The sequence below is a fragment of the Monodon monoceros genome, unplaced genomic scaffold (assembly GCF_005190385.1).
Source record: "Monodon monoceros isolate NGI ecotype Baffin Bay Population unplaced genomic scaffold, NGI_Narwhal_1 Super_Scaffold_7, whole genome shotgun sequence".
Classification (NCBI taxonomy): Eukaryota; Metazoa; Chordata; class Mammalia; order Artiodactyla; family Monodontidae; genus Monodon; species Monodon monoceros.
Window position 1 is genome coordinate 69,875,735 of NW_021703784.1, and position 22,813 is coordinate 69,898,547.

At 38.3% G+C, this 22,813-nt stretch overlaps 1 protein-coding gene across 3 annotated transcripts; it reads right to left on the minus strand.

The window, feature by feature from the left end:
• Positions 1-287: 287 nt before the first annotated feature.
• SAAL1 (serum amyloid A like 1) lies at positions 288-22,507 on the minus strand. 3 transcript variants are annotated; one of them, XM_029209658.1, is made up of 12 exons: positions 22,335-22,507; positions 20,816-20,929; positions 15,862-15,945; positions 12,459-12,538; positions 10,656-10,715; positions 10,406-10,521; positions 9,881-10,061; positions 7,519-7,601; positions 7,242-7,430; positions 4,075-4,268; positions 1,962-2,054; positions 288-1,279 (listed from the first exon to the last, which is right to left on the minus strand). In XM_029209658.1, the coding sequence occupies exons 1-12, from the start codon at positions 22,467-22,469 to the stop codon at positions 1,187-1,189; spliced, it is 1,422 nt and encodes a 473-aa protein (XP_029065491.1). In that variant the 5' UTR covers positions 22,470-22,507; the 3' UTR covers positions 288-1,186. The 3 variants fall into 3 exon arrangements, with proteins under 3 accessions (XP_029065491.1, XP_029065492.1, XP_029065490.1); XM_029209657.1 differs by having other exon boundaries at positions 1,134-1,279; positions 4,075-4,271; XM_029209659.1 differs by lacking the exon at positions 7,242-7,430 and having other exon boundaries at positions 4,075-4,271.
• Between the last annotated feature and the right edge of the window lie 306 nt (positions 22,508-22,813).

The window sequence follows — 22,813 nt, forward strand, 5'->3', positions numbered from 1 at the left end:
AACTCAAATTTAATTAGAAATAGATTGACACATTTAACAAATGCTCACTGAATTTCCTCTTGTAATTTCTTCCCTCCTCTGCAAAAAAGTATGGGGGAAGAATGAGTTTCAATTTCATTTGTACATAAAATTCCAAATTTCATATTTTTGCTTCTGGAGGAAGCACCATTTTAAAATATCACTGTAACTGATGCAAACTAAAATATTTTGGTAAATTCTTCAAACCGTGTAGCATTAGAAAAATTTTAATACTGCTCACTTTTTTAAAAAAAACTATTTATTATAATTCATAGATTTAGGAAGTTTTCAAACATATCAAAGTACTATGAAAATATGTACCACCTCATAATGTTACAATAGCAAGAAGTAACAAGTAAATAAGGCAGGTTCAAGACAGAAGTGGGAAGTAGAAAATAACCTGGACATCCCTAGCCTCCCCATGATATATCCTTTTTCTCCCTCTGTAACTTACCCACTCTGCGAGGCACTCTTGCTCAGAAACTCAAGATCCTTGTGCTCCCCCTTTTAAAATGTGCTCTCAGGAAAAGAGAATGTGAATTTATGCACTGAGGTAAACATGACAATAACTTGGCGTGTTACTCTTATGGGGTTATTTGCATCTTAACCTTAAGCTTCAAGAGATAACAAGAGTGGAATTTTTAGCACTGGCTAGCAGGTAGGAGTGATTTCATCAGTGCCTTTGCAAGCTCACATTAAAGTCACGTTCAACCTGTGGATAAGGTCATCACCAAAGACATACAAATACACGTAAAGTAAACCTACCAATTAGAGTTTAATCGGTACGATTTTAATTTTATAGTTCAATTCTTTTCAGCAGGGATACTTTCAAAAAAATCAAATTAAAAAATCAAATTAAGAGTTACAAAGAAAATCCTCACCAACCCCTCAAATATTCAAAAAAGAACCTCAATGATAAGCTTGTATTTTGTCTTCTTTACCTGAAGAAGACAAAACACTGCACAACCAATACAAAAAAGAAGCGGGGTGGGGGGAGATGATGTTTGATGGTAGTGAAACTAGATTCCAATGCCAAACAAAAATGCTGGAGGAGAAGGGCATGAGTATAATACCGAACAATTATGGTCTAATATTTCCTGTTTGTCAATTTCAACTGTCAGCAAGGAAAATAGAGTTCATTTCTTCAGCAGAGGAATTCCAATAGTTTTTAAGTCTGAACCTTCAAACTTGGGAAGCTTTCCTCCAAGTTGCCAGCAAGGGTCTTATCAACTTCACGTAGGATTTTGAGGAAGTCTTCTACCTGTGAGTCAAACAAAAGAACCAAATAAACATAAGTAGAGGAAAAGATGTTTTAAGATACTGACTATTGTCTGTAAAAATGCTCTACCTATGTTTTCTAAACAGTTCAATGGAAAAGAAATGTGGACAGCTTGTCAGATGACAATAATAGTACTTCCTGGATGGTCTCTGAAACCTCAAGGAAATGACTAGCCCTTGCCATTTGTTTTCTTTTAAACTAGTATTTATCCTCCTACTGATTCCCCTTGAGGGTCCATTACCCGAGTTGTATTATCATCCTCCTTGGTGACCCACCCCCTCACTCCCACATTCCATACTTCATTTTCCTAAGAAAAGTTATTTTGAAATTGCCTCTAATGGTAGCAAATGCAATGTAATTTGAAGGACCATAAAAACCTACTGACTATACCTACCTAAGAATCTTATTTTTGGTTAATATATATGGTATAACACAAAGGGGTACTATAAATTCAGTGTTGATTCCTTTCTCTTAAAATTTAAACTGTCACTCAAGCTAGTGCCATGAATTATCCAACAGTCATCTATCTGACAAAGGCATTAAGTCATGCGCATTATATACACTATCTTTTTTGACAAAGCCCTCAAAGATCAAGTGCTTACTTAAAACATTTTACTCAGTAATCTCCTGAAACTCAGCCACCTATACATTTACTCATACTCACCACAGGGTTATAGAGAGGAAGAAGGTTTTCAAATGCACAGGAACACTTCTGTTTGCTTAATTGGCCCTCCTTTAGTCCCTGAGCTACAGTCTCCTAAAACAAACAAACAAAAAGATCTGATGTCAAAAAAGGAAAATTTCTAAAGCTATATCTAGTGAGTAAATACAAACCAGTATTTACAATTCCCTACTGATCCTACATGAGTTTCAAATGTCCCAAACTAAACCCACCATCATTCCTCCTTGTGTAACTCCAACATGTGCTCCACTGCAGCCCTTATTTTGGTGAAGGCACCACCAGCCACCCAGCCTGCTGCGCAAACCAAAAATGTGGGGTACAGCCAAGACTTCCTCCTCTGCTGCTAGCCGCTCCCCCTAAGTGTTTAATTCTACTCTGCTAAATCTCTCTCATCCCACTCCTCCTCTCCATCCACTCTTCCACTATCTAAGCTTTCATTCTTTTTCAGATTATTCTTGAAGATTACCAGCCACAAGAGCCTGTTGGTTGGTCTCCTGACTTCTAGCCTCAACTCGCTCTAATCTTCTCTCTCCACTGATTTTGGAGTAATCTTTCTAAACAGATCACATCACTTGATGCTTAAAAAAAATCTCTAGTAGCTCCTCAGTTTCCTCAAGATTAAGTCCAAATTCCATTAAGTGGCATATCAGAATTTTCAAGACATATCTCTGGTTTATTCTCAGCCCACTTTCCACCTATATTCCTACCACATAAATATTAAGAAACATCTACATCCCTCCCTCCAAAACAACAACAAGCAATGGGAAAAATACTTGCAACGAATATGCAAAAGATATAGATATAGAATTACCCAAGGAATTCATATAAACAATCAAAATGGGTAAGTTTATAAAGCAGGAAACACAAATAATATACAAATATATGGAAATATATTCAATCTCACTAATAATAAAAATGCAAATCAAAATAAGGCACAATTTGGGGCTTCCCTGGTGGCACAGTGGCTAAGAATCCACCTGCCAATGCAGGGGACACGGGTTCAAGCCCTGGTCCAGGAAGGTCCCACATGCCGTGGAGCAACTAAGGCCGTGTGCCACAACTACTAAACCTGCACTCTAGAACCCATGAGCAACTACTGAGCCCACGTGCCACAACTACTGAAGCCCACACGCCTAGAGCCTGTGCTCCGCAACAAAAAAAGCCACCGCAATGAGAAGCCCACGCACCTCAACAAAGAGTAGCCCCCACTTGCTGAAGCTAGAGAAAGTCCACACGCAGCAACGAAGACCCAACACAGCCAAAAATAAATAAATAAAACATTAAAAAATTAAATTAAAAAAAAGGCACAATTTATCACCTGCTGAATTTTACTTGATACAAAAATTATAATATACAATAATAAGGATCAAGTAAAACCAATATTTTCACATGTCAAAAGCATTTTGGCAATATGTAGCCATTTATGCCTCAGTCAGCGTCACATTTATCATGTCGAAACCAGCAATCTAACTTCTGAAAACCTATGCTAAGGTAATAATCCCAAATCAGGAGAAGGGAAGCAAGATAATTCACCAAAAATACAAATCACCAGAATAACTGAAGCTTGTTTTAAGGAATATTCTTCTTAAAAACGTCAATGAATATGAATATATTCTTCATAGTTATATTCATAAATATATTTTTCCTAAAATATATGGATAGAAAGAATATGCTCAAAGAAAGAATACGTTAATAATCCTGCACATATTCAGGAAGAATACTCCTTATAACAAGTTTACAGTAAACTTTGAAAATTGATTTTTTGGCAAATTGGGTATTAAACAAACTGGCTCTCAGTGAAAAATCTTTCAGTGTATTGATCAGGAGTCAGGAAAAGTGCTTGTAATGTTACGTGAAAAGAGCAGCCTCCAAAAATTGTATATACTGGTGATAAGTATGTGAAAAACACAAAAATAAATACACCAAGCTACATCAGCTGTTAGTTTAAGAGTATAAACTTATGATAAGTTTTTTCTTTCTCTATTTTCCCAAATTTATGTAAAATTAAAAAATAAAAACACTAATAATAAAATTTGGAGCAGTAAGCAATCCATACTTTCTTTTACTGAAGAAAGCATTAGTACTTCTTTCCTACCTTTGTTAAAACTTGGAAAATATTAGACAGAAATTCACATGAAATATCCTTCAAGATTTTCAAGTGGAAGTCATCCTCGGTTAAATCAGACTTTTTAGTTTCTTCTGTGTTAGACTCTGCTGAGTTCTCTGGTTTCTTCTGACAATGTTTCATATTTTGTAAGACACGAATCAGGCTGTCAATTAGAGGAAGATCTACTGTACAAACAAATCAAGAGGCATGGCATCAGCCAGTTAAATTTGGTTACCATTCATTCATTCATTCATTCCTGCACATGTACTGAACACCTACTATTGCTAGATACTGTATTTTAGGTATTGCAGATATGGTGGTAAACAAGATCATCAAGGCCTCAGACTTCAAGAGGCTTACATTTTTATACTCCCAAATAAGCAAATAAATAACAGATTGAAGAAGAAACCCAAAATGATGAAAAAGAATAGATATCTGAAAATATAATTCTGGAACAGCCCCTCATCCCCCAAGACTTAAATTTGAAAGTACCAGGGAAAATTGATAAGGAATAGTCAACACGGAGATATATGTTTTAAGTTATCAGATATTAAGGATTAAAAAAATGGGGGAGGGGCAGTTATAATTATATTTTGAGCCAGTTATAAAGGTAACCACTAGACCCAAAATACAACCCTTACTAAATGCCAGAAATACTCACAAAGCAAATAAATTATATATTGAGGTATTTCAATATAAATATACATAATGAAAAATATAATACGACAGCATTCAGATCAAACATAACTATAACTACATTTAAATGAGTTTAACTCATCTATTAAAAAGAAATCAAAACATCTAAAACAAAGTATTTAGAAAGGTTGAAAAGAGTAAGATAGACAAAGGTATTAGGGGCAAATGCAAACAAAAGGAAGACAGGGGATGTGACCTTTGTATCTGATATAAAACGATTTAAGCCAAAAAAAAAAAAGCATTATGGGCAAACTATAATGAATGTCTATATACCAAATAACGTGCCATCAACATTCATTAAGAACTACAAATGATAAAAAGAAAAGGACAAAATATTGGCAGTAAAAAATATTAATTTTCCTCTCTTTCCACATCAAATCAAATCGATAGAAATAACTAAGGTTATGGAAGAAGTAATCAGCATAACAACTGACACCTCCAACATTTATAGTCTAGCTCAGGCCTCTCTCCTCAGCTCCAGACTAAGACTGTAAGCTCAACAGCTCCAGCTGAACACTGAGTAGACATCTCAAACTTATCATGTTTAAAACACCACTCTTTCCCATCTTAGTAAATGGCAACTCTCCTGGACAAAAATGCCAGACATAGCTTGACTTTTCTCACCCTCCTCACCCTATCAGTCAGCAAATCCTGTTGGCACTACTTAAGTGTGATCAGAATCTGATTATTTTTCCCCACCACCGCCCCTGTTACCACCTTAATCCAAGTTATACCATCTCTTGCCTCAAGGTCACAGCAGCCTCCGAACTAGTCTCCCTTTTGTACCCTTGCCCTCCCCCTGCATTTCTCATCAACATGTCTGCCAAAGAGAGCCTGTTAAAGTTGGCTCCTGTCGGTCCATCCTCTGCTTAAAACCCTCCACAGCTCCCTAACTCATTCCAAGTAAAAGGCAAAACCAGGCCCTCTACACTCTAGCCCCTGTTGCCTCTCTGGCCCCAGGTTACATTCCTCTTACCCAGGCTGAAACCGCCCCAGCCATACAGGGCTTCACTGCTCTTCCTCAAATATACCAGGCACACTTCTAATTCAAGGCTTTTACACTCGTCGTCCTCTCTGTCTGGAATGCTTTTCTCCCCAAGTATTCACATGACTCACTCCATTACTTCCCTCAGGTTTGTACTCAATGTCACCTTCTCAGTGAGGTAACATCCATAAATGCAGAGAAGACACTTGAAAACAGTCAGCATTTTTTTTGATTAAAAAACTCTTTATAAAATAGAAATAGATTAATATCTCCTCAAATGGTACAACATAAATAGCTTAAGCCCAAAATAGAATCATGACTAATGATGAACCTCTAGAATCATGGCCAGTAAAGTCAGGAAAAAGGCAAGGATCACCATTATTACTTAACCCCAGAGGTCCAAGGCAAGCCATTAAATAAAAGAAAGAAGAGGTAGAAAAGTGATAATACTTCTCTAAGTTAAACCCAAAGTAGTATTAGATAAAGTCCAAGATTACCACTGGAACAACCATTAAAAACAGTAAGAGAATTCAGTAAGGTTACTAGATGCAACATTAATATAATATACAGAAACCAACAGTCTTCACATATTCCAACGAGAATAATCAATGGAAGATACCATAGACAACAGTAATCCATAAGATAAAATATCTAGCAATAAATCTAACAAGAAATATGTAAGATCTGTATGAAGAAAACCATAAAACATTGCTGAGAGACATAAAATAAGACTTGAACAAATGGAAAAGCATATGTTCTTGGATACTCTACAAATTTAACATGATGTCAATAAAAAAAATCAGGAAGACTTTTTGGTTTTGTTTTTGGAAACTGTCAATCTAATTCAGCGTTAAAAAAAAGAATAATAAGTCAAAAACATTCTGAAAAAGTAGAATGCAGGAGTACTAACCCTACTAGGTATCAAAATATAAAGCTTTAATAATTAAAACACTGTGGCTACTGATACATGAATAGAGCAATGGAACTGAATAAAATATATAGGGAAATATAAAACATAGTAATGATGAAAATTCAAATCTGTGTCGGTAAACTGGTTTACTTACTCAGTAATGTTGAGACAGCTGGGTATCTGGAAAAAACTTGAAACCATACCTCACATGTAACACCAGAATAAATTCTAGATGGTTCACGCATTTAACTGTATTAGTCATAAAAATCATTGTGAAAGACCATTTGTTTACATAGGAAAATATTCATTTATACTTATAAATGAAAAAAGTTGCCTAAAAAACAGGCAAAAAAATACGTACGGATGTGAGTGTATAGTAGTTATCTCTGAATGATCAGATTACAAGCACTAGGCTTCCTTTTATAATTTTTTTTGTATTGGGCATGTGATGTTTTTGTATTCAAGGGGCTAAAAGCACTAAAAAAATGGGAGAAAGAAATAAAATGAACAGCAAACACATCTGATAGACTAAAATTTAATTTAGTGAACTAAAATTATACTTGCCTTTTCCTATCTTTAGATACTCCTGTTCAGCCTGTGAGGCATAGATGGCGGACAACACTGAAAAAACAGAGGCTAGCACTGTTTTCTGTTCTTGAAGTATGATGGGCGGATCATCAGACTGGCAGAATTCATGGCACACCAGGTCAAAAAGTAAATTCCAAGTGTCTTTTCCAGTATCAGGACACCGTACTTAATAAAAATGATGAAGGAAGTAGTAATTCAAAAACAGAAAACAATTAAATGAGTAACTATCATGCTTCCCCATATAACATCTTACCAATTGCTTGAATTCCATCATCCACTGTAGTCAGCAGCTGTAAGATATGCATGTAAACATCGAGCCCTTCTGGATTTTCAGAACTAAATACAAAAAGCAAAAACTCAATCAACTTTACTGTCTATGGGACTGTAATCAATCATTTATTCAACAAATATTTATCACTCTGTACTAGGCACTGCCCTATATGCTAAGGATAAAACAGGGAACAGAACAAAGTCTCTGTGTTCACCAGAGCTTACATTCTGATGGGGAAATCAGTCAAAAAACAAATATTATGTAGTACAATCAACACACACAGGACAAGAAGTAAAAATTCTTTTTGGCCCTGTCCCATGAAAGCAACAAGCAGAAACCTACCAAGTGATACTTCACCATTCTGGCTTACTTGCATAACCAGGACAAAAAATGACTGAGACTTTTATAGAATGAATGTAAGGCCCACTGCACCAAGCACTGACAATAATGATGTTCTTAAAACTTCATAGGATCATCTTAGCTCCCAAGTTGAGAATACTAAAACCAGATAAGTATAATTTTTGTGATCAACAGTTCGGATTCATAGAAACTCACAATCTTAGTTCTTCAACCACACAATTAAGTGAAAAAGATAGTGAACAATTAAAAGATGGTTCAGCAAATATTTAAGTGCCTATAGTTTGCAGGCACTATGTTAGGGGCTGGGAAAACAGAGATGTATAAAACGTCCATACCTTCATGAAATTTACTGTCTAAAATGAAAAACAATAATTAAAGGGGTAATAACAATAAAGTAATATGAATGTAGCACTAGCAGAAGTCCAAGGTGCTAGAGGACCACAAAGCAAGCAGATTTAACTTAAGTTTGGAGAATCAGGGAATGTATCGTAAGAGAAATGGTTACACAGAAACCCAAAGGGGCAAAGAAATGCTGGAGGCAGAGACAACATGGTGTGCAATGGCTTGGTTTCGAGAGAGCTTGGTTCAGTTGAAGAAATGAAGGAAATTTCATACAGAAGACAAGGAATAAGGATGGAGAATCACAGTACAGGGCCTTATAAGCCATAAAAATCTGGACCTCATCCTAAGGAAGGCAACTGAAGGGTCTGAAGCAGGAAAGTGAGATGACCAGCGTACATTCTAGAAAAACAGCTCTACAGTCTAGGCTTGGAAGGAGCTAGTCTTGAGGCTGGGAACTCAGAGAATGTTGTAGCCGTCCAGGTAAGAGACAGTGGCCTGGTGGTGGCACAGATGGAGTCCCAGAAAAAGTCAGGAAGAAGGATTGGAGGTTGACTAGCCATGGGAAAAGACTGGGATGGGGAAGTATCGGTAATGGCTTCCATGTTTCTCCCACATTATCCAAATGGAATAATGATTACATCATTCACTGAGATTGAGAATACGGAAGAAGCAGGTTTGGGGGAAAGATGATGAGTTTAATGCTCACTTGGATAAAGGACATAAAATTAAAAGGTTTTAATATGAGTTATAGGGAATTCTCTGGTGGTCCAGTGGTTAGGACTCCATGCTTCCACTGCTGAGGGCCCAGGTTCAATCCGTGGTTGGGGAACTAAGATGCCACAAGCCACGCAGCACAGCCAAAAAAAAAAAAAAATGTGGATTATAAAGCACTAAGAATGCACAGTTGACCAATAAGCAGATCAATTCATAAATTAATGTTCTAGTGACTAGCAATAAACAGCTTCAATGACCTACAACACCTAGTAATCACTCTTGGGAAGACATCAGAGCCCAAAAGCCAGTCACTTATCCAAGACTGGCACATACACACAAGGAGCAAGAAAACAAGTGATGTCTGACATTAACTGAAGAAGTTGTCACATGACCAGTAGAAAATAAAGCACAAAGAAAATCTTTTCCATTTGATATAAATTATACGAAACTGCAGAAGATTTTAAAACAGTAACCATAATTAATGCTGAACAACAGCCTACTGCTAAGTAATATTAGAACAAGTATTTTGCAACCATTATGATTCTTGCAAAGAGCAAATATATTGTTACCAATATCAGTAGTGAATCAAACCTGACACAGATCAGCTATGTGCTACTCATCCTATTGAAAGGAAACTAAAAAGACATATCTGGGCTTCCCCGGTGGCGCAGTGGTTGAGAGTCCGCCTGCCGATGCAGGGGACGCGGGTTCGTGCCCCGGTCTGGGAAGATCCCACATGCCGCGGAGAGGCTAGGCCCGTGAGCCATGGCCGCTGAGCCTGCCCGTCCGGAGCTTGTGCTCCGCAACGGGAGAGGCCACAACAGTGAGAGGCCCGCGTACCGCAAAAAAAAAAAAAAAAAGACATATCTAAGGATACTTCTAGCAACTGGATTTTCCCAGAACATTTTGCACAAAAGAGCTCACCTACCGTACTTGTTTGGCAGCTTCAAGTACACAGGGCACAATTCGAAACACTGGCTGCTGTTCAGAATCTTCCTGGGGTTGGTCCAGAGGCTGAACAGCCCCATTTCTAATCCATTCCAACATTAGCTTCTCATCCAAATCAAAGAGCTTGTCCACAACCTCCCCGACCTTCACCAGCAAGTCAACTGCAGAGAATAAAAGAGATATTGAAATAAGAAACAAAATTTTTAAAGTAGTAAGTCTAATCGAAATTCTTAAAACTATTCCAAGAAAGCCAAATCTTGCCAAAGCATTACTTATTCCAAGGCCAATTTGCTTACCTCCTTTGTTTAAATTTGCTTGGCTTCCGTCATTTTTACGTGGGGGATTTATCAGTATCCTGAGAGTTTGAGAAACTTCATATCCTGAATTGAAATACCTTCTCACCTAACACTTAGTCTTTAATTGACCTCCATAAATAGTTACCTGGTTTCCTAACAATTAAATATAATTTTAAAAATATTTTTTTCTACATTACATGGTGACTTACCATTTGTTGAACTTGACATGATGAAGCAAATGCTATCATAAATAGCTGGATGTTCTCGGATTCTTTCAACCCAGACAACGGCCACTTCTGTCTGGGAAAGGCAAGTAAGCAACAACCTACGTGATAAATGTGAGCTTAGTATCTATCTTTCTAAAACAGTAAAGGAAATTCAAGAGTGAAAGAGCAACTCTATTTTCCTAGTTTCCCTTAGGGGTAAGTATATAGAATCCATAAAAAGAAGAAAGCATACCTGCTTGTTTCCAGCAGAGTAGGAGGGTCTGAATCACACAAACAGTACAATAGTACCTGGCTACAAAAACAAAAAAGTTAACCCAATATGCCTCACTTCTCTCATTTCAAATATCAAAGCCAAAAAATCTGGACCTCAACCTTAACTTTTATTTATAAAAACTTAAATAAGTTTTTATTTAACTTTTTAAACATTTTAATTGTGAAATATAGCATGTATACATAAAAACCTGTAAGATACAAACCTATACTTAGTGAATAATTATAAAGCAAGAAAAATAACAGAGCTGCGTCTCTGTAGCCCTTGTGTGTCCCTTACAAATCACAATTCTCTTTCCCACCTAGAAATGACTACTATCCAGACTTATCCAGCAATCACTTTCTTGGCTTACTCTATAGTTCATTTTATATATCTTGGTTTTGAACTTTGTATGAAAGAAATTATGTTGTATGTATTCTTTTGAGTCTGAGTTCTTTGGCCCAACACCATGTCTTTAAGATCTACCCATCTTGTTCCAGTAGCTGCAGATTCATTGCTGCAGAACATTTCATTGTATGAATATAACACCATTTATTTTTCCAGCCTACTACTGATGAACATTTGGGTTGATTCCAATTTGGGGGTTTCAAGCAATAGTCTTATAATACTTTTCATATGAGTATACTGATATATGTATGCACGGTTTCTCTTACCATATACCTATGAGTGACATCACTGGGTCACAGCATATGTGTACCTTCTGATATGACTAGGTAATGCCCAACTGTTCCAAAGTGGTTGAGCAAATTTATATCTCATCAGCAATGTATACTGTTTCATATTAGTTTTAAGATATGTATTTAATTAAGTTCATAAAACTTGTCAATATTACTCATTCACAGATTTTTAATAGGGATCACTAGAGACCAAACATAATCCTGAGTCACTTATTGCATGAATGATTATACGTTATGGAAGAATAAATACTTTAAACTAGGATCTTAAAGTCCTTTCACACCTAGAAGAGGTAATAACCTCTATTTTGGAGCCCCAGGTACTTGAATCCTGTGTTAAACCCTACAGCCCTTGTTGAAAATAACCGCATAGAAGAGTTTTCTTAACCTATTGTGAACACAAATTTCTTTGGGATTCTGATTAACAGCCATAAACCCTCTGCCTAGAAAATGAATATACTCATAAAATGTAGCATATAATTCCAGGGTGTTCTCAGACCTCTTAAAATAACCACCGGGGTTTCCACCTTAGAAATCCTCTGCCCAAAACTTCCTACATGTAGAAGAGAACTGGCCTCCAAGCAGAAGTATGAGAGCGTTTGAATCACAGGGGCCACGCTGTACCCTCTAGTCTCTTGGCAAGTCCCCCATCACCACCATCTAAGTCAGAACTGACTTGTTGACCAGTGTCAGGGTGACACTGGTCAACAAGTCTAGTTTTTCCAGACTCTAGCTCTGAGACTTTGGATTCCCTGAGCCTAAACTGTTTTGGACTCTGGTCAGGTGCCTCCATCTCCAAGCTCTGCCCCACTGGTTCTTATCCCATGTGGTTTACCACCTGCTGACGATTTAGGCCCCTTTGCAACCAATACAGAAAACAGGCCTAAATCCTGAATCATGTCCATAAATAGCACGCAAGTCCCCAGCCATCATCAACACACAATGAAGTTCCTGGAGACTGCTCATCAGGAGAAAGGAAGTACTACATTTCATAATGTTTCCCTATCTGTCCTATGTATTAGGATTTCCTTAGGGATATAAAATATGAACCTATTTTTTAAAAACATAATTATTATGTAATAAAACTTACCCAAGATTTTTCTCACTGCTGATGGACACACATATCTCCTGGAAACAGGCCATATTACCTAAAATTCCCACACAGATTTCCTGCCAAATCAAATTTCACAGGTCACAGTCGCTCTGAGGTAAAAGACACATATACAAAAATAACAACTTGGAAAAAAAAAAAAATTTCACTGAGCCAAGTTTGGGGAGAGAAAAGAAGGAGAGGCAGCATACAGAAGTATACTGTCTGCACCCTAATTTGACAAGTTTCCAGTAGTATTTGAGAGGAGATGAAAGACATAAGAAAAAGAAAGATCCAAGGCAGGCAGGAGTTATGGAATAAGAAATCTTACGGATGAACTGAGTCATAAATGATTGGTAGGATTTAGATATACAAACAAGAAGACAGACATTCAAACACGGGGGAAAGTATCAGCAAAGGCAGGAAGGGACTAATGTAGAGTGGACAAAGGCTAATACAGAAAGCTGCCCGTATCAGTACACAGTTATTAGTAGCACACAGTGGGAGGAGAGCATGAGATAAAGACAGCAGGTAAAAAGGATCAGGATTAAGGGCCCTAAATGCCTACTTAATTTAGTAGGTTATTTGGAGACATGAAGGTCCTCAAGGAAGGGGTCAACATACTGCAATGTTATTTTAGGTAGATTATTCTGGAAGCAAAATGATAGTGAAAAAACTTTAAAAGAAGTTCATAACCTCAGTAGTAACAGCTAATGTTTATTTAGCACTTACTACACCCAGGCACTACCCTAAGCACTTTCCACATAACATTTCATACAATAATTTATGAGGTATGTACCATTATTATCCCCATTTTTCAGATGAGGAAACCAAATCACAGAGAAGTTAAATAACTTGCTGAAGATCTCCAACTAGGAAATAACACAGCTCCAGAGCCTGAGCATTTCACCGTATCACACTGCATCTCTGAAATCAAGTAAAGGAAGATGAGGGTGGTGATGGCAGGCATGGAAAGGAATGACGCTGAGAAAGACTCAAGGTGAAAGTAGAATAATTTGATGGGAGTAAAGGGAGAAAGCAGTTGAACATAACTCCTAGGTTTCCAGTTGTTTCATTTCTCCAGTAGGAGAGATTGGTTCCATTGACAAAAAAATTGGAAAAGAAAGCATAGGAAAGAACACAATGAGTTCAGTTAGGATAGTGTTTCCAAACTTGCTCGAACACAAATATCACTCAGGGAGTGTGTTAAAAATACCAATTTCCAAAAAAAAAAAAAAACCAATTTCCAAGTCCCATCTCAGAGCTACTGAATCAGAATCTCCAGGGTACAGTCCGGGAAGTTGTTTACCAAACACATCATATGATTTATATGATTGGATAAGTGCGACAAACACTGAGTTAGGACATACGGACTTTTGGATTGGAAAATGCAACATGCACATAAAGAATGCCTCAAGAAAGTTAGAGATATAGCACCTGAAATCAGAAAGGAGGTCGTAGCTTTGATCCCACAGGGAAGATTTACCCCCAAAGGTGTAAAGAGTGGATGAACTCACCAAGGAAGTGAATATAAAGAGGACAAGGGATCTGAGTCTACACCTTAAAAGGAGTCCACACTCAGCATAGGAAGAAAGTATCAATAAAAAGTCAAAAAAAGTAACAGAGAAGTGACTGGACAGGTTAGAGACCAGGAGAGTGAGGTGGCACCAAAGCTATAGGAGTAAAGAGTTTCAATAAAATGTGGGTGGTCAAATGTTGGGAAAACAGTAAAAGAGAATAGGGCCAGAAGAGATACACATACATTTCCCCTAAAAACTAAAGAGGGAATAATTGAACTTCCAATCAAAGATCAAGTTTTTCAGTCTCAGCTACTCACTGAAATAACCTGGGGGGACTTTAAAAGCTGTCTGGAGTCCCACACTTGGAGAGACTATTTTAATTGATCTGAGAATGGCCTGACTTGGGATTTATAAAAGTTCCCTAGGGCAAAGCTTCTCAAAGTTTGGGCCTTGGTGCTGGTCAAAACCTGACTAACATCACTGCAAACTTGTTAGAACTCCTCAATCCTACCCCAAAACTACCGGATCAGAAACTCTGGGGGGGACTCAGTAATCAGTGATTCTGGGACATACTGAAGTTGGAAAGCCCACATCCTAGGTGATTCTAACTTGTGGCCACAGCTGAGAATTGCTGTCATAGACAGGCTATGGTTCACAGACATATATAATAATAGGACTAACTCCTCAAAGGAGCAATTCTTATTTTCTTAAAATTAGCTTATTTTTTTTAAGTACTAATCGTGAGTCAGTGTACCTAAGTTAGAAAACTCCAGGAGAAAATCATATAACTGTCAAATCTTTATATTAACATAACAACTCAAGGAAAAAGTGGTTCATTGGTTCATGAGGCCCCAACTCAGGTGGAGCATTGTACTTAAATAAAATTTTAATTCAACATTCAATTTGTAAAAATACACTACAGAATTCTTCACTTTATAATTTCAAACAAAGAGAGACACTACAGTACAGTGGTTACACTGAAGTAAGGCAGGCTAGGCTCAAATCCCAGCTCCATTCTTTCCTAGTTGTATGACCCTGGACAAATTTCTTAACCTGAGACTTAGTTTGTTTACTTACAAAGTAGAGATAAATGCTTACCTCATAGAGTAGTAAAATGAAATACTAAGTAAATAGCAGTTATTCATGGTTATAATTACTTAATAAATATTTGCTAATCACTCACAATATACCTAGCAGATGTCAACCTAAATGGCACTAAAGCATAGAAGACTTAATGAGAAGTACAGAATTGTTTTGGTGCATTCACTACCATCACTGGCCACTGAGAGTTTACTTATTTGGGAAGGCTTGGAAGTAAAGTACCATCTTGGGAAAATAGATGTGAATATTGAGAGGGGATGGAAGGCATACAAAGGAAGGCACAGAGATGGCAACGATCATAGTAAGTTCCTGAGGAGAGGAGTAGACAGGCCATGCTAAATTAGAAGACTATCTGGAGGGTACATTTTATGCTAGAAAGACGAACTGGATTCAGATTGTGGAGAGTCTTGAGCAAGAGGCTGAGTTTAAGCAATAGAGGATTTTATGACTTTGAAAAAAAAAAAAAAGCAATAAACTGAGAAATGGGTGGTCCGGGCACTGTTCCCTGTTCAGCCACATATTAGTGGCATAATGATGATTAGGACTATCTAGTGTCCATAGCTGTTAAATTAAAGTATTGATCTCCCTGGTCCAGCCCAAATCTAAAATTCTATGACTGTAATAATTTTAAATAGTGTATTACTTAGTACCTGGTAATGTTCAATAAACATCAGACTCATTTGTAGCCATGAAGAGCATTAAAGTGAGAAAAATGAAAGCCTATCCAGCACTACCTGCTGTTACCACTCCAAAGAGGCAGCTCTAGAAATGCACATACTTACTCTTAATCGAGGACATTTGGATTTGGCCAATATTCCCATAAATATGTCAGGAACATTAAATTCGTGGAGAAACAAAGCCACATCCTGAAAATAGAAATGATTATTAACTTGGATGCTGAATATTCCTCCTTAAACACCATAGCTCAGGCAACCATAAAAAAAAATAATAATTCCATATATACCTCCTTTCAAGCACGAGGAAAAAAACCCCACAAGGTTAGGAATTGTGTCAATAGACAAAAGTAATGTTAGTGCTGTGGTATCTGGTCTCAAGGCAATGGAACAATCCCATAAACAAATCTGAACTAACTGTGATATTCCAAAGGACTGTCCTCCTTTTACTGCCTTGTATGTATTTATCTTAATGATCTTTCTACCCACCAGGAATTCTCTTTAACTCATTCAAGCACATTTGCTGATTACCAGGTATCATGCTAGAAGATAGGATAAGGGAAAAAAGTAAAAGTCATAATTTCTGTCTTCTAAGAACTTAAAACTTGATAGAGAAAACAGATTAAAAACCCCTATTGGGTTATGTCCAAAACCAGAACTTTTGTTTTCAAAATCCTCAACAGAAAAAAATTCTGATCACAATGTAACTGTGACAGCTTCACATCTTCCTAGAGAGTTTTCCCGGTCCCCAGTGCCTAAAGGGACACACCACACAGGTGAATGAACCTGGAGTGGACATGTGGCCCAACCTCACTAGAAATGTGGGCTCCAAAACTAAATCAATTAGCTGTGGAGATTTGCATTGTAAAATATTTAGATAAAATTAAGTTTCTGGCTGTCTACTGCCTCGTATTTTCACCAAACTTGAGGTGTGTATTCGCAATACCTTAACTCAGAACACAAGCTATATGTCTCGTGTGAAAAATGCCCTTCGAAGGGCTCTCAAAGAGAGAGGGAGCAATCCGTCAGAGCAGCTGAAATTGGGGTAACCTGCATGACTGTTGACTAGAAGAGATATACTGCACTTATTAAGAGATCATGGTCAGAGAGAATATTTCAAAGACATACTCCAAATTAAAAGTCAAAGCAGCAGGTGCTCTCCACTCTAAGTGATCAAGCTGTCTGTCATGTGGGCAACTCTTTGTAGCATGCAGCGATTTATTTATTTAATGACAGTTAATAATTCCTGGAGTAGCAGGAATAATATCAATAATTAGTAGCCTAATAATACCAATGCCAATAATAACAATAATGGCAATTAACATTTATTGAACAAGTATTAAATGCCAGGGCCAGTGAAGTGGTTTGCATGCTATCTCACTTAATTCTCAAACAACCCTATGAAGTAATTATTATTAACCCCATTACACTGCAGTTTTAAAAGGTTAAGCAACCTGCCCAAGACTGTACAATCAGTAGGAGAACAGAGCCAGAATTTGAACCCAGATGAGTCTGATCAAATCCACACTCTTAACCAGCACACCATAGTAACTGTCAGGTATTCATCCATTGATTACCTCTTCAGAAAACATTTACTGAAAAACCTGAGTAATAAGCACTGTTTCAGGCTCTGGGGACACATCAGTGAATAAGATAGATAAAGTCTCAGTGGAGTTTTCATTCTAGAGGGATGAACAAACAATAAACATATAAACAACTAAACTACATAAATCCTAAGTGCTACAAAGAAGATAAACAAGATGGTGTGTGCTAGAAATGAAGACTGGGGGGCTACTCTAGATATATCAGAGAAAGTATCTCTGAAGACGTGACATTAAGCTTTTAAGAGGAGGAACTTAAATCCATCAGAGGACACAGGCTCAAAACAATCACTGAATAACAGGATAAGTGTTATGTAATAGAATGAACAGGTTCCATGAGAGCACAGAAAAGAGAGGAATCCTGCCTGGAGTGTCTGGGGAGGCATCACAGGAGAGGTGACATTTGAGGTGGGCCATAAAAGGTGGGAAAGATCTTGCAGGTGGAGGACATTCCATGCAGAGTGGCATGAACAGTGCATGAGTACATGAAAATGCAGGAAGCACCTGGAAGTCTCTGGTCCTGCTGAAGCACTGAGTGGCAGGTGATGTGTGAGATGTAGTCTCATTGGAGGGAATTTATGCCAGTGAATCAGTGGGCAGCTCAGTTCTCTAGAGGTGCTTCAAGAGCTACCATAAGAGGACAAAGAGGAAGCCAAGAGCATGACCCTGCCTCCACGGACAATCTCATTCAAACAGCAGCTCTAGTTTACCTATTTGATATTTGAGGATTTCACACTAAGATTTCATTTGAAAAACAGGTTGTTTCTTTTAAAAAATGTTTTAAAACCACAGCTTCTTAATAACTGTATAAAAAGTAGAGAGAAGATGAACAATACTCTCAACCAACTTGATCAAATTGACATTTACAGGACACTCCCACCAGCAGCAGGAGCACACATGTTCTTTTTAAGTGAACACGGAACATTTACCAAGACAGACCAAGGTCTATAAAATCAATTGTATACTATATACTACCTATATACTATCAATGTATATCTATATACTGAAATTTTTTTTTTTTTTTTTTTTTTGCAGTACGCGGGCCTCTCACTGTTGTGGCCTCTCCCGTTGTGGAGCACAGGCTCCAGATGCGCAGGCTCAGCAGCCATGGCTCACGGGCCCAGCCGCTCCGCGGCATGTGGGATCCTCCCAGACCGGGGCACGAACCCGCGTCCCCTGCATCGGCAGGCAGACTCTCAACCACTGCGCCACCAGGGAAGCCCCTATATACTGAAATTTTTAAAAAATACTATTTACAATAGCTCCCCAAAATTTGAAATACTGACAAAAGATGTGAAAGACCTAAATACTAAAAACTACATAACTTTGAAGAAATTAGAGAAGACCTAAACAAATGGAGCGACAGAACTTGTTCATGGGTCAAAAGACTCATTATTGTTAATTTATCAATTCTTTTCCTAAATGATCAATAAATTGAACTCAATCTCAGTCAAAATCCTAGGCTTTTTGTAGAAATTGACAAGTTGATTCTAAAATTAATTTGGAAATACAAAGGACATAGGACAACCAAAACAACTTTGAAAAAGAACAGAGTTGGAGATTAACACTACCTAATTTCAAGATTACAAAGCTACAGTAATCAAAACAATGTGGTATTGGCAAAAAGATACAAATAGATCAATGGAACAGAACAGAGTCCAGAAATAGACTCATGTGTATATGTACGGATAACTGATTTTTGACAAAGGTGCAAAGGTAATTCAGTGGAGAAAGAATAGTCTTTTAAACACACTAACTAGAACTGGTTATCCGTAGGCAAAAAAAAGTGAAATTCAGTTCATACCTTGCATCAAACACAAAAATTAAGTCAAAATGGATCACAGACCTATAAGTAAAACCTAAAATCATAAAACTTACAGGAAAAAAAAACACAACACAATTAAAAAGTGGGCAAAAGATTTAAACAGCCCCTTGCACTAAAGAAAATACACAGATTGCAAATAAGAACAGGAAAATATGGTCACTGTTATTAGTAATTAGGGAGATCTAAATCATAATTACAGTGAGAATCACAACACTCTTATTAGAATGGCTGAACTGAAATTAAAAAGACTAACCTTACCAAGTGTTGCTAAGGGTGAGAAGAAATTGGAACTGGACTGTATCTCATACACCGCTGGTGGCAACGTGAAGTGTAAAAAACACTTTGGAAAATAATTTGATCTTTTCTTTATAAGTTAAACATACACCTACCATATAATCCAGCCACACTACTCTAGGTACTCACCCAAGAGAAAGGAAAACATCTATCCATACATACTTATACACAGACATTCACAGAAGCTTTATTTGTAATAAGCTGTAAACAACTCAAATATCCATCAAAGAATCAATCATGGTATACACATATAATGGAATACCATTCAGCAATAAAAAATAATAAACTATAAATATACACAACAACATGGATGAATCTAAAATACTGATGCTGAGTGAAAGAGCCAGACTCATCCGAAAAAAAAATGCAATCCCATTTATACAAAACTCTAGAAAATGCAAACTACTCTGAAGTGACAGAAAGCCCATCAGTAGTTGCCTGCAGAGGGTAGAAGCAGGGAGGGGTAAGATACTGGGATTACCCTTAAGGGGCATAAAGAAACTTTCTGTGGCTGACAGACATGCTCTCTGTCTTAATTATGGTGATGGTTTCATGTGCAAATACATACATTAAAATTGTTCTAATTGTACACTTTAAAGATGTGCAGTTTTTATACTTCAATTATACCTCAAAATATATGCAGGTTTTTTGTGTCAATAATATCTCATAAAGCTGCTTTAAAAAATGGTTGAAGACAATGAGTAGCCATTGACAAATTTTAAGAGAGAATTTTAATAAGAGTAAATCTGTGTTTTAGGAAAAAGATACCTTGGGTAGCAATGTGGAGGACAGAGGGAGGTGAAAGAGACTAACAAAAGGATTTTAATTAGAAATCTACTGCAAAAGTCCAAGTAATAAAATGAGAGATTATGTAAGTCAACCTTTTTGCCCCTTTTCTTACCTGTAAAATAAGGATACTACCTATATCACAGGGTTACTGTGAAGAGCAGGTAGAATGCTTTCAAGCTACAGAGTCCCTTTCTTCTAGTTTAATTGTGGTACCTCAGTGGTCTCCTAACTCCTAACCTGCTCTCAAATATAAGGCCAGTGTTCTTTTTAGGTAGATAAGTATCAGAACTTTCCTGGGCTACAAGCATTCCAGCATTCATAAGAACTATCTACATAGCCCAAATCTAATGACACTCAGATTTTCTGCCTTCAAAGACAAAAGTTGAGCATTTACAGCTCCTGGGACCTCATCCCTGTACCATAAATAGGAGTGACTACAGACATTAAAGTTTTTCCCCAGAGACTTAAGGACTGAACCTAAAAAAAAAAAAAAAAAATCCATTCACTACCTCCTTACCCAACAGTCTTTTCACTTCCATTTCCAACCCCATACCTCATCCATTGACATATCCCACACTCTGCAAATTTCATTCTCCATTTCTTCATCAAGCTCCATCTGCTGCTCCTCATGATCTGAGCTGGATTTCGAGTTTTCAGGGCTAACAATCTTCAGAAACACAAAGGAAGGAGATGAATAAAGGCTGTCCACAGTACTCCTCAAGTAATATTACCCCGTAATCATTTAGAGGTCACAACAAAAAAAAGGGGGAATTCCCTGGTGGTCCAGTGGTTAGGACTCCGAGTTACCACTGCAGCAGGCACGGGTTCATTCCCTGGTCGGGGAACTAAGACCCCGCATGCCACCCGGTGCCACCAAAAAAAAAAAAAAAAAAGGAAATTAGCACCTTGGGTACCTTGGGTAAACACTATTGCTAGGCACTGGGTAGAAATACAAAGATAAACAAGATTTAATCCCTTACTTCCAAGTAGTTTAGGATCCAGTGGGGAAAAGACATATAAACTGATAATCACAACAGAAAAAGCTAAGTGATCCAACTGAATTGTGGACAAAGAGCCGTGAGAACAAAAATGATGGACCCATGACCTACGTCTGGGAGAAGTTTTCCCAAACTTCTCTTAGGAGGTGATACTGAAGCTAAATCTTTGAGAAGTAATCGAAGCTTGTAATGTGAAGAAGGGAGAAGAGCATACAGAAGAAAATACAAGAGTTCAGAGTTAAGAAAGGGCCTAGCATGTGTGCGGAATGGTAAGCAGTTTAGCATATCATGGGCAGATGAAGCTGGAAAAGTTGCAAAGAGTCCTGGATTCCAAGCTAAGAAATACGTATTTTTCTCCTGTAGGCAAAGGTGACTCTGAGGAGTTCCCATAGACGGCTTTTTTTTTTTTTTTTTTAAGATTATTCTCGCAGCTGTGTAGAAGGTGGAGTGGAGAGGACGGTGATTGGAAGTAGTAAAAAATTTAGGGAAACATAAGAACGTTCATATTTACTGAGAGGCTCCTATGAGGCAAACACTATAGTAAGCACTCTATGGTTATTATAATCTTATACAATCTACGCAATAACTCTATATACAATAATATAAATATTATCCCACTTTATAGAAACTGAGAAAGAAATCGGTTAGGCGATTTGCCCAAAGTCACGCTGGGCAAGCCGCGCTGTTGACAACAGGGCTGTTTGACTGCAAAATCACCATTTATTCTACTACAACGAAAGTCCTCGAAACAGATCAATTAGGACCTGGGAATGAGGGGCAGAAACTGGTCACGTATTTTTGGAAAGTTTTCAAAAGTAAAATATTTTAATTAGAAGCATTCCAGCATCCCTGCCATTACACTTCCCTCTGTGTTGAGGGGCACAGGGAGCGGCGCACGGCAGTTTTAGGGTCCGGGAGACAGGAAGGACGCAAAGGGTGAGACCCGGCCGCTGGGGCCTGGGGAGGGGGTCGCCGTGGGGACGGCGGCTCCCCCGGCAGCAGAGGGCTGCCAGAGGCGGGGTGGGGGTCTGGGGGAACGTACAGGGAGCCCACGCGAGGCGCGAGTTTCCGCACCTGCATGAGTCCGGTGAGGACGCCGATGAGCCAGTGCTTGCTGTAGACCGTGCTGCCTATGCAGTCCCCCACGGCCGCCTCCTCCTCCTCCTCCTCGTCCCGACTCCGCAGCGGCGGAGAGGGATTGCGGTCCATGACTTGGCCTCCTCCGGCGCGCGAGAGCAGCTCCGGAAACCGCCGGAGGAGGAGAGAGGCCTCCAGGCGCCAAGAGGGCACGGCGCGGCTCCCGCCACAGCGCCCCCTGCTGCCCGGAGCCCTGCCAGCCCGAGCGCCCGAGCAATATGCCCATCAGACTAGGGAGCCCAGTTGTCTTGACTTACCCGACGCTCTACCCAGGACCGCAGCGCGGTTATATTCATAATTGTTATTTGTCACCCTCACTGGACCAGATATTCCATCTCTCCAAGAGCCCTTAGTCTGATTGGAAGGGACGAGGGGAGCGGGCATGGAACAGGACAATGTCTCTAGTACAGACGTGA